The following is a 12,361-nucleotide window of genomic DNA, read 5'->3' as shown; positions in this document are numbered from 1 at the left end:
TCACGCCAACGACGTCACCCTGCCCACGTACAATATCAGGCCGGACCTGTTTTCGGTTATGAAGAAATAAAACGGCCTGTCAACGACGACGGTCACGGGGTTTCCCATGCTCCCAGTACGTTCGGAACAAGTAACGCGCCAGTTTCCTTCGTCCACCGCGATGCTGGTCTCCATTCTTGCGTGCAAGAACCTCATCTCCTGATGCCTTGAGTCGGCGCACGCGATCTGAGTCATCAGGTCGGCCACGTCGACGGAGCTGGTCACGCAGAATTTGGGAAGGTGCAGTGTGAGGAGCACGTTTCTGGCACCGTGGATGAAGCCCATCACGTCGTCTGGAGTGAGAACCGAGAGGTCACCAGAAGACGGCGACCGTTGCACGATCAGCGTCATGGAGGTCGCGTCATCTGCATAGGGCAAGCTGACGACGTCCACTTGGCGGTCGGGGTAGAATGAATATGGCAGGATGGAAGTCCTGCGCATCATGACCACCGTCATCTGAAACAAGAGTGCCGAGATTGCATGCTTGATTTCAGCATTACCAACTCTGTGTGCCGCAGAACCTCGAAAAAGTTGTGAAATTGTGTTCTTCAATACATCTTTCAGCCCGATTACTATCGCAAAATAGTGCATCAAGATGCGGAACGAAGAGCCGTCCATGCTCTGTGCGATCTCAGCGTGCGTTAAAGATCCCCAGGTGGTCGAAATTACTCCGCAGCCCTCCACTACGGCACCTCTTTCTCTATATCCACTTACTCCCCCCTTCCCCCCCCTTCCCTTACGGCGTGGTTCAGGTATCCGCAGATACAAGTGTGTCAGATATTGCCCGCTTTTCCTTGCTGTGAACAATTATTTATATTACACAGAACGCGCTATTTAAAGCTATTTACTAAAATCTGCAAAACGAGCATAAGCAATAGGTATCCCATTATTCGTCTCCGCACGCAAAAAAAATTTGTAAGCCAGCTTTATTCAACCGAGCATATAGGCGATCGAAAAAGGTGCTACTCCTCTCCCCCTGAACTCAGCCCACGCCGGCGCGCAAGGAAAACGAAAAGCAGAGACGGTGCCCCAACAAGTGTCCAGTCCGTGCAACTTGAGAGGCTTTCAATGAGCGGGCGCAGCCAGCAAGCCTCAATGACGTCATAGGGGTGGTTTTCGCGCGGGAATGTGTCGCTCGAATAGGCTGCGAGCGGTCGCCAGGAGCACTTTTAAACAAAATTATTTCTAAATTTTAGGTTCAACTCAAAGCCTTTAAATTTGACTCGGATATTCAAAAAGGCCACCTCTATGGATTTCTTACATTACAATATTTCCAGAAGTAGCATTTCAGGGCTCTTTCAAAAACTTTTCGTTCAACAGGAAACGGATTTAGTCACATTTGGAGTGTTTTGAAGTTTTAAAGATGACCGGCCTTTTATGCTTTGCAGGCTTACCCTTAAGTGAATTCTTGATCGTGGCCGTGGGTTACATAGCGCGCACGTACCTTTTTTAGGCCGCCTGAGTTGAACGATTACCGCACTCTGAATACAAATGAGTTACCTTCACGGAAACTAGAGCTTTATCAGTCATAATATGAAAGCAAATACCTGACGCCGTCACCTGCCATTTTGGAATATAACTGCGGGACGTAGACACAAGTAGTAATTTACGTTGATTACGAAGTCTTTTCTGCCGTGCGTGTAACCAGTTGGCGGATGGCAGGAAATTTCGATATGCAATTTCTGCTGGGATAAGTGCTTCTGGATAGACCGCAACATAGTCGGGAAGAGCCATCGAATTGGTCTTCACGGAGAACACAAGTACGGATGGCGTTTTATAGTCAGTGTACGTTCAAACCAGCGTGCCGTACGTGTCACCCAACTCATTTATTAATAAGCGTGCAAAAAAGAGCGAGCAGCCTTGGCAAAAAACAAGCAAACACAGGGAGACTTGCAAATGGAAATATTTGTGTACTTGGAAAGAAATGCATGCTCCAGTTCAAGGGTTTGTTTTAAATACCGCAGAAAGCACATAAAAGGACATCCATTTGCTCCGAACTCGATACCCTGGTTTAATTTTTTTAATTTGCTTGAAACGAGAGGCACCTGCATTAGACGAAGACACCTGAGTAGATAAAATACTAACTGAAATTTTAGTTGAATGACTACGTAAAAACACACAGATGACGCCAGAGGGTACCAGAAAGCATGCGACGACATCCTGCATTTTCTACTATCCTTTGCCCTAATCTCTCTAGAGCCGAATTAAATCTTTGTTTCGTTCGTTTTTCTGGAGTACAAGAAACAAACCTCAGCCAAGAACATTGGATTTAAGTTCACGTCCCGGCTGTAAAACTCTCAGTTGTTCAGTTTCAATTAGAAACATTCTGAAGACCTACTTGAGACTTTCATCGAAGCACACTAACGTTCAAAAAGGACCGCGGTTTTCAACCGACAATCCAGTCTGATTACCTTTTGGACACAGCTGAGTGTATAGCGGTTAGGAACAATTGCCCATTTTCTTCGAAAGCCGAGAAACTGGCTGGGAGATTAATATTCCAGTGGCTGTCATCCAGCTAAGTTTTCAGGTTTGCCAGTGGACAAGTGTAGCGGCCGACTGTGATGAATTCTCATTTGACATTGAACCCTAACTTATCAAAAGTCAATCGCGGGCAAACATTTGAAGATTTCAATAAAGTCTGTGTATCGGGGCCCATACTTTGCGTTCGATCAACCACCAATTTGCAACTTGAGGAGCTCAAATTCGAATTCCAGGGACCGCATTCCGAGTTTGCGTCGTTTTCAAAACTGATCGTTATCTCCATGACCTCGAATCTTCTTATTAGTGAAAACACCGCACCGGAACCGGACATCAGTTCCACTTCCGGTTCCGGCATTTTCACCAATCGGATTACTCGAGGTCAGGGAGATGACACTTCCGAAAACGAGGCAAACTTGGAGTACGGACCCTGGTGGAACTATTGAGGCCAATTTAAATCGAAACTTACAACTGAAAACAACAGGCTCAGATAGGAATGACCAAGTCGACCCAGCGTTCTCTTTTTACTGGGTCCTCTCCTCATTTCCTAGCATTGTCACCGAGCTCGTCTGGGTAAAATTTGAATAGTGCTTACCTTGTCTGTCCAGTTATTGAGGAAGCTGCCCACATATGTCGACTGCCTGTTGAAGGGGCATCTCCAGAGATTCTCGAAGCAGGCTGTGTTGAAGAGCACTTCGTTACAGAATCCCTGAGCCGGGCCTTGGCTGAAAGTTTCAAACTCCGCAGTCAGGAAATGGCTCGTGATGTTCTTCGTTGACGATGCAATACCGCATTTTGCCTGCTGGTTAACTGTGGCGGAACGCCTAAGATACGTCTCCGTGATCACAGATACTTCATCGGTCTCCACTAACCTTCTTTTCAAGGTTGTCACTACTTCTCTGCAAGGGTACGCCATCCAGCCATCGTCATTGAGCACCATAGCACCGCATTTTAAAGTTTCTCTGAGGAATACTTTCGTGTCTTTCACATAGCGCTCTGTCAGGGCAATGATGAAAGACAACCCGTATAAGGATAGACACAGTCTCTGGTCTTCTGGGTACGAGCAAAATATTTGTAAGCCAATATCATTTGTAGCTTCCGTTAGGTGCCTGCAGACTATATAAGGGCGGCGCTTGGATTGCTTGTAGGTGTTGACAGCAATGCGTGCAATAGCAGTGCTCTTAGTTTCCGTTTGCGACATGAATAACTCAGCTTCACTATGACTTTCTAGCTTTCTGTCAAAAAACGTGGTTGTTCCCTGTGGTTTATCGGGCGAAAAATTTGATGAGACCTGATTCATCGAATCACTTGCAATAATCTTTCGTCTTTTTGCTGGAGGTTCTCTAGCGTCCGCCTCGAAGCGGACATGTGGGGCGTCGTTCTCTTCAGAGCTCTTGGAAGGTTCGTATACTTGCTGTAATGTAGGAGCTTGTTTGTCCTCGAGCACCGACGAACCCTGGCTCGAAATACGACCAGCTTTTGCTGATCCCTGCGGGTCTTGTAGTGCTCCGATGAACCACGTTATTTTCGGAGTCATCGACCACAAAAGAATGTTCCACCACTTTGAATACAGAGACGGGGGCGGCTTGTTGACAGTGATTCGCACAGCGGGTTTTGAGACTCTCACAGTTGTCATATTAGTGGTGGTTGCCGTCTCCTCTCTTCCCGGAACTTCTACGCCGACATCTTTGAAGTCCCTTGGTGAAGTAGAGGAGTCCTGAGCTCTGCTGTTAGCACTCTTTGCAGTCTCACTTTCGGCAATTCCTGCGTTGACTTCCCTAGGCTTGCGGGGAGGAGGATAGAATGTTTGGTCGCTGTAATCTGAGCCATTTGTCTCTCTTGTTTTAGAGTAATCCATGTCATCTCTCTTAGCATGCGATGGGAGAGGAGTAGAGCTAGAATAGCTATTCTTCGAGCCATTCATTGCTTTTGTTTCTGAGATGCGCGTGCCAACGCTCCTGGTATTCCCGTGCAGCGGATGGGAGTTTACGGCACTGCAATTCGAGTTATTCGCTGTTTTTGTTTCTGAGACGTGCGCGCCACCGTTCCTGGTCTTCCTGGGCCGAGGTGGAGAACTTCGGTCACTCTTGTCTGTGCCATTCGTCGTTGTTGTTTCCGAGACGCGCTCGCTAACGGCCTTGGCTTTCCTGGGCAGGGAGGAGGACTTGGGGTTGCTCATGTCCAAGCCCTTCGTCGTTTTTCGTCGCGAGACATCCACGTCGACGTCCTTGGCTTCCCTGAAGGGAGCAGTGCAGATAGGGTCGCTGCTGTCCGAGCCCATCGCCGCTTTTGTTCTTGAGACGCCAACACTAACGTCCTTGACCTTTCTAGGCGGATGAGTGGAGCTGCGGTCGCTGCTGTCCGAGCCCTTCGCCGCTCCTTCTCTCGCAACTTCTACACGGATGTACTTGACCTCTGCGACTCGACGAGTGGAATCGCGGTTGTACTCCGAGCTTTCAGAGTTGCTTGAGCTCCCATTCTGCACGACAGCCGATATGAAACCACAGTGAATTAATGAACCATCATTAACAATGATTTCAATTATTTTATCCCAAGCCGTCGCATCCGCGGCTATAGGCTCAATGCATAGTTCGGCCCTTTATGCACCGGTTAAGCAGCGTCTCTGATAATCTGAGTTGCTTTGGGACATTGAATCCCATAAACCAGCCAACCAAACCAACCACTTATATAATTGGTTCATAGGAAAGAAAAGGTGCAGTAAATCGCTACGCTTGCTGTGTGGACACCTAAACCGCACCGTAAGGAAAGGGAGGGAAAGAGAAAGGGGACCGTAGTGTAGGGCTACGGAGTAACTTTGACCACTTGGGGATCTTTAACGTGCGCTAACATCGCACAGCCACTGCCGCTCGATGGAAGCGCCCAGTGCGCTTCCATCGAGCGGCTGTGGCACAGCACACGGACGCCTCTTCGTTTCACCTCCATCGAAACGCAGCTGCCGGTGGCCGGGATCGAACCCGGGTACTCGGGCAAAGTAGTCGGGCATCTTAACCACTCCACTACCGCGGCGGGCCCCAACCAATTAAGCAGAGTTGTTGCGAATGGCCGCGTTCACCGAGAAGGTTAAAATTCACCTGAACTAACTGTAGGCGACCAAGCATGTGCTTTCAAGGAAGCGCCGATTAAATAGTGATCTATGCTTGCAGAAGTCTCTGATTGCACCGCGCATGATAATAGCGCTGAATACCAATTGGAAACCCGCTTGTGCTGACAGTGGTTATTTGTTGTACTGAGCCCCACCGGGGTGGCGCAGTGGTTAGGACGCTCGACTACTGTGCCCAGGGTTGCCGTAGGATGATGATGGTTGTTGTTTGAGATCTGTATACCCCTCACAGGAGGGCTGCACCCAGTGCACCCTCCCCTCCATCTGACAAGGCAAGGACGCGGGATCGAATCCCGGCCTCGGCGGCCGCTTTTCGATGGAGGCGAAAAATTAGGCGCCCGTGTGCTGCGCGATGTCAGTACACGTTAAAGAACCCCAGGTGGTCGAAATTTCCGGAGTCCTCCACTACGGCGTCTCTCATAGCCTGAGTCGCTTTGGGACGTTAAACCCCCAAACCAAACCAAACCAAACCAAACCTATTTGTTGTACTGACGCAACGATAGCTTTCCCGAAAACCACCGTGGCAGACTTGGTGCTCGGTACCTGGTGGGCCAAACACCGTATTTCATCTCGCCGAATCCAAGCATCAAGCCGGGGATTAGTTTGTATATCCATTCAAAAATGACAGGGTACACAGTGGCAGTGAGAATAAAACGCGCATCGCGCGCATACTGAGAGCGGTCACAGTCCTAGCTGTAGAAAACGACATATATGCTGTCGGTTTACTCATTTCACTGAGTTTCTTACTTTCACTTCACCATTGTTTGTCTGCCCTTCTGACTGCTTCCTTTTTACGATCTAGGTTTTTTTTTTTTTTTGACATTGACGCAACGCCACATAGTGTTTTTTGCGAGTTTTAAAGCGTAGCAGCAAAAAAAAAAAAAGGAAACTAGATGGTGGTGGTGAAAACTTTTATTGTCCGGAAAGGGTGATATCGGAGTTCTGGTACCGTTTGCAGATGTCCAGGGAGCCCGATGTCACCCTTAAGGGGCAGGGGTTAGTAGACGAAGTGGTTTGTTGCTTCGGCTGCCAGATGGACAATGTTGGCATGTGTTGCCGTGTCTTCGCTATGAGGCGCAGTCTCCCATGCTTCTGCGTCTTTGAATAAACTGTAGCCCAGAGAGTGGCTGCACTCCCAGAGGATATGATTTAGAGTTCTTATGTCCTTGCAAAATCTGCCGAATTGGTCTTCCGGATTTCCCGTTTGCGTGAGGCATCTCCATTTGGGAGATGTGTGGTTCTTGGCTTGAAGGCGGCGCCAGATGCGGACGCGAGGGACATATCTGGGGTGGATATTTCCGTCGTCCTAACTTGTAGTGCTCGATGACCTCGTTGTAGGTCTCGAGCGTCTCGAGCTTAAAGTTAGGTTGAGGCCGGCGCCCCTATTATTTATTTAGCCTGGTATTTAGTGTCTCTGTTCCCTTGCAGTACTACCCAGCTTAGAATCTACTGTCCTGTCTGTTAGACTTAGGCGTTCGAGTTGCACCGTTATCGTTGCTTCCGCTAACTTCTCCCATGTGTTATGCACCCCCATTCCTTCTATAGCGCCTCGGTTAAGGTCGAGATTGGGAGTCCAGTGCTCGTGCCAAACGGGCTTTTTTCTACTTTTTTGATGTTAAAATGGGGTTGAGTAGCAGATCCGACTCAAGAAACAATAGGAAACTGTGCAGCAAACGCCCGCGGTAAATATTATAGTGCGTCAGGCACATCACTAATGTGGACGGATAAGTGTTAACCTGCTTAAATTTCTTTTTACGGAGCGCGAGGATAGATCCACCTCTTTTCCAGTGCAGAAGATAATGGGAAATGGAGCAGACGTTCGGCAACCACGTTTCGATGGAGACGAAGCGCAAACGCGTCCACGTGCTGTGATGTCAGTGCATGTTACAGTGAATTAAAATGCATGTTAATTCCTAAATTGATCTGCAGCCCTCCAATATGGCGCCTTTTTCTTTCTGCCTTCACTCCAACCTTCCTGCCTTTTCCTGCGGCACAGTTAGGTGTCCGCAGAGACGTGTGACAGATACGGGGCATTTCCTGTCCCATAAAAACCAATTTACATTTTGTTGTGGGTTTTCGCCTCTGTTGTCTTTGCAGGGACTTTCATACTGAGGGGCTGACCAGGTCTCCCCTGATGGGGCTGGGGCAGGTAGGTCACCGCCGCTTGCGGCGGGGGCTAGCCTGCCACTGAATTTTTATCTGTTGTAGGCCGTCACTGCACACGCCACCGCTTCGGTGGTGGACGACGGCTGTTGTTGCGGCGCGCGTCTTTCTCTCCGTCTTCCTTTTCTTTCTTCTCTATTTTCTCTTCTGTCTGCGCGAGGGAGCGGAGGTGGCTCAGCTACAGAGCCAGTAGCATGGCCCGTGCATTTTCTTTTCCTTCTTCCTACAGCCACAACAACAACAACAACTTTCATACTGCGTGATGCCTCCTTCCAAGTTATATAACCATAACTACACAGATGATGCTGTCTTGCAGCTCAGCGGACGTCTCTTGAGTTTGCCGCGAATGCAATGTCTGTCGCGTCTACTCAGTGTTTGATGCTCGGGTAATTATTCTGTATCTGAAAACTAGAGGATACGGAATACAAACTGAGATAGGCCTATATTTATGGACCACTGCTTTGCAACGAAAAAAAAAAATTAAGACTAAGCCACCACTGAAAGAGGATAACTTTGATATGAAAACTAGAAAAGGGAAAATAAATGAAATCCTGTTGTCGCTGTCACAGGCCATCTTCTTAACTAAACTGCTCAGGCATTGTGAGCTTCTAATCTAATTTGCAGACAGCGGTCAAGGATCAAAGTGGCTGGTTAGAACCAAGTGTCGAGGAAGGGTGTTCCCGTGTTCAATTCAACAATAAACATGCTTTTTTTTTTGGCAAACGAACCGGAAGGAGAGCGAGAAAGGATTAAAATTGAATTTGCCAATCGAAAACTCTGGCTAGAGTTGTGCTCAATATGTCTATAATTCCGAGCCCTCACTACTGCACACCGCAATCCCTCGTACCGTCGGTGCGGTACGTAAATCAGGGTTACTGAAGACTCCGGCGCTCACTTGCAAGCCATCGACACTGCATTCCAGGTCGGCCTAAAGAATAGAAGGTATTTAGGCTGACGTATGCATGACATCACTCATTGGAGTGGGTTGTTGTGGCTGTAGGAAGAAGGAAAAGAAAATGCACGGGCCTGCTACTGGCTCTGTAGCTGAGCCACCTCCGCTGCCTCGTGCAGACAGAAGAGAAAATAGAGAAGAAAGAAAAGGAAGAGGGAGAGAAAGACGCGCGCCGCAACAACAGCCGTCGTCCCACCGGAGCGGTGGTGGGTGCAATGACGGCCTGAAACAGGTAAAACTTCGGTGGCAGGCAAGCCCCGCCGCAAGCAGCGTTGACCTACCTGTCCCAGCCCCATCAGGGGAGTACCAGCTGTGAAAGAGCTTGCACGAAGCGATGCATTCTGGGTAGCCAGTCATGTTGTCGTGCTTGGCAGCTGACGACGCCGCAACCGCACGTGCAACATAGCCGCTTTCAAATGGTCGCGTAATGCACAAAGACTGTTCTGGCGTAATGGTGTGATGTGTTGTGGTGGTTGTAACAGCTTAATCCACAGCGAAACGAAGAAACCGAAGACCGGACATGCCGTCTGCGGATTCTTCAGGATTTCAAAATTACGCCTGCACGAGAGCACGATTACTCTGAGCGACGCCGACGCGAATGGTTCGCACGATCAACCAACAGACGCGAGATCGACACCAATTCGGTAAAGTACTAAACTACTCATCAGAACTAGAAATTAATGTCGGCGATGTCGACGAACGGTAACAAATCGAAACCCATGATGCTGTAGTCCGCGCGTATAGCGCGAAAGGGTCCACGCCGCACTGCTTACCGCGCATTATCTTTCAGACACAACGTCGATGCATACTTTCTTGAGGAATTTGCCGAAATCTTGCACATACGTAGGGGCAGCGGAAGAATGACCTCGCGTTCGCCTGGTGGGCCGTCGAAAACGACATGACAGTCGGTCGATTCACTGCGGCCTGGTTTGCCTGCGTCGCCTGCTGCCAACGACGACAATGTGGCGGACTACCCAGCATGCACCGCTTTGGGCTAGCTGCTAGCTCCCTGAAAACGGGAAAGTTCTGCAAGAAGTTCTTTTTTCTTTATACACCTTTATGCAGCTTTCATAATTGTCACTTGACGCTACCTTCTTTATCATGAAGACGAAGAAGTCAGGGAGCTGTCAGGCTGCCTGCTCGTCTCTGAGAAATCTGTTTGATTTTCCATTTAATACTCGATATATATATCCCAAATAGCCTATATTGCAAAATCCTGACATGTTATCAGCGGCGGGTGCGGCTCCACCGGTGCCGCACCCTGGATCATCACCTGAGTGTTCTTCTGGCATCGCGTCAGGCCTACCTCAGCATACTGTGCCAGCTCTGCAATCATCACCCGTCATCCCAACCTGTGTATCATGCGGTCACCTGTCATCACCAGATACTTCAGGACTCTCACCCTCTGATGCTCATCTATAACACGCATCTGGTCCTTCCACCGCAAGCTGGGATCGGCTGATGCCTACAGGTCAGGATGATTTTCCGGTAGCTCAGATACTTCGTCTGCCATTACCTGTATAGATGCTGCGGCGAAGTCTGCTCAAGAGCCAGACAAATTTATTCAAGTGCCATCGAAGCGTCGCCGCAGCTCGAGGCAGTCGAATTTCAGTGTCGACGCAACTAACGCTTCTAAAGCGCCCAAGTGCAACCTCACAGTAATCATAAAACCAGTAGATACCGGATATCGTATTACTCGCTTTAATCCGCTGGCGATGAGGCAAGCATTTGAATCTCTGGGTCCAGATGCCGTCCTTCAAGTTCGCCCCAACGAGCGGCTTAATCTTCTGGCAGTTGACACCCGAACCGCGGTCGCTACTGAACGCCTTTTACAAATACGATCAATAGCAGGAATTGCAGTGCAAGCATACGAGCCCCGACCAAACAACTGTGGCGTAGGAGTAATCAAGGGTGTGCCCCTGGATCTTTCTCAAGAAGATATCTACGCGGCACTATTACAGAGAGTTCCAATAAAATCGGTGCGCCGTCTGGGAAATTCCGAAAATATCCGCATTGTGTTTGTGACAGAATCTGCGCCAGAATACGTTATTCTTGGATATACATGATACCGTGTGCATGAATACATCCAAAAACCACGACAGTGTGGTAGATGTCAGCGCTTCGGCCATGTGACTACAGCTTGCCGACTAGCCTTGCGCTGCCCACGCTGTGGGGGAAATCATGACCGTACCACGTGCCCAAGTGACATCCCCATTTGTCCCAACTGCGGAAAGCAGCATGAGGCAACGTTTTCCAGCTGCACTGCCTACCAAAAGGAGAAACTAATCTATAAGTACAAGATATCCAACAATACCGACTACAAGTCAGCAAAAGCTGCTTTAATTGATCAAAATCAAATCAGGAGTAGTCATCACAGAAAAAAACCATTGACGGGAAAGAAATCACAATGACAGTCACAGAAAGATGATGCTGGTCATCCAAGAATTGATGACGTGGTTGAATTTCCTCCTCTTCCACAACAATCAGAGGTTCAACAACCATCTGTACCAAGCCCACAAAAAATTACTGTACAGCAGCCTCATTCGAGGAGTGCATCCCGGAACCGCTCATGCGAAACCTCTATTCGCAGAAACTCTGACATTTCTAGTTCCCAACTGTGCTCACTTGTTGAGGCTGTTCGTGCTTTTCTTATACCACTCTCCTCGCCGGGGGCGAAAGCCATCCTTACAATTCTTGATTTCATATCTCCTCTCCTGGCACAATGGCGGTAGCAGACAATCAGTCGTCTGCTCCACCCAGCGTGCAAGCCATCCGAAATAAGGCCACCATCTTTCAATGGAATGCCTGCAGCCTCCGCCCCCGTCTCTCTGACTTTCGACACTTTGTCTTCAAGCATCGTTTCCCTATAATTGCTATATCAGAATCTCGGCTTAATACTACAATCCGTCTCTCAGGCTACACAGTACTGCAATCAACAACTGGTACAGACCTCAGTAAAGTTCTTCTGGCTATCCGGAAAGACGTCAACTTCATCCAGCATCCCATACCAACTGATCCACATAATGAGTACGTTGCAGCCACTTTAAAGTGCATGAACATGCAGTTTACAGTAATTGCTGCCTACATACCACCTCGTGCTAATTTCAATATTGAACGCCTACAAGATATCATGCGAAGTACCCCTGTGCCACACATTATAACGGGAGATTTCAACGCACATCATCCTGCTTGGGGAGGCGTCAGATCGACAGCCAGAGGCCGGCAGCTGTTCGACTTCGCACTTTCCAACAATTTATTATTTCTCAACGACGGCCAAGCAACTCACTATCAAGGAGCACGGTCCAGTGCTCTTGATATCTCCATGATCTCTGCTGATCTATCAGCTTCAATAACCTGGTCTGTGGACATCGAGGCTCATGGCAGCGATCACCTACTTACATATATTGAGGTTTGTGGCTTTTCTCTCGCCTCTCAGCGGCATAAAGTTCGCTACACGAACTGGGAAGCTTTCGCTGATGCCGTAGAAAAGCAGGATCTGTCGAACTTAAGTTATGACTCCTTCATTGCTGCAGTAGCACATGCTCAAACATTGCACACGAGAGTCCTCCACCTGCCAAAGGTGTACTCAGCTGTTGACGCCGAATATG

The 12,361-nt window shown here is 48.7% G+C and overlaps 1 protein-coding gene across 1 annotated transcript; it reads right to left on the bottom strand.

The window, feature by feature from the left end:
• LOC146208548 (intracellular coagulation inhibitor 1-like) lies at positions 1 to 10,089 on the bottom strand. The gene is made up of 4 exons (XM_084578859.1): positions 10,027 to 10,089; positions 4,652 to 4,996; positions 3,113 to 3,697; positions 1 to 495 (listed from the first exon to the last, which is right to left on the bottom strand). Exons 1-4 carry the CDS (start codon positions 10,087 to 10,089, stop codon positions 1 to 3), a joined length of 1,488 nt encoding a protein of 495 aa, XP_084434985.1.
• Between the last annotated feature and the right edge of the window lie 2,272 nt (positions 10,090 to 12,361).

This window comes from Amblyomma maculatum, chromosome 1, assembly GCF_055883805.1.
Source record: "Amblyomma maculatum isolate TAMU_Amacu chromosome 1, ASM5588380v1, whole genome shotgun sequence".
Lineage (NCBI taxonomy): Eukaryota > Metazoa > Arthropoda > Arachnida > Ixodida > Ixodidae > Amblyomma > Amblyomma maculatum.
This window is presented reverse-complemented; position numbering and strand designations above follow the sequence as displayed.

What these genes read in the sequence shown, in the direction of transcription:
- LOC146208548 (XM_084578859.1), bottom strand. Translation starts at nt 10,089, where the DNA reads ATGATTGCAGAGCTGGCACAGTATGCTGAGGTAGGCCTGACGCGATGC. An exon ending in GATGCCAGAAGAACACTCAG is followed by an intron (nt 4,997 to 10,026) that starts GTGATGATCCAG and finishes GCTGTCGTGCAG; the next exon opens with AATGGGAGCTCAAGCAACTC. An exon ending in TCAATAACTGGACAGACAAG is followed by an intron (nt 496 to 3,112) that starts GTAAGCACTATT and finishes CTCTTGTTTCAG; the next exon opens with ATGACGGTGGTCATGATGCG.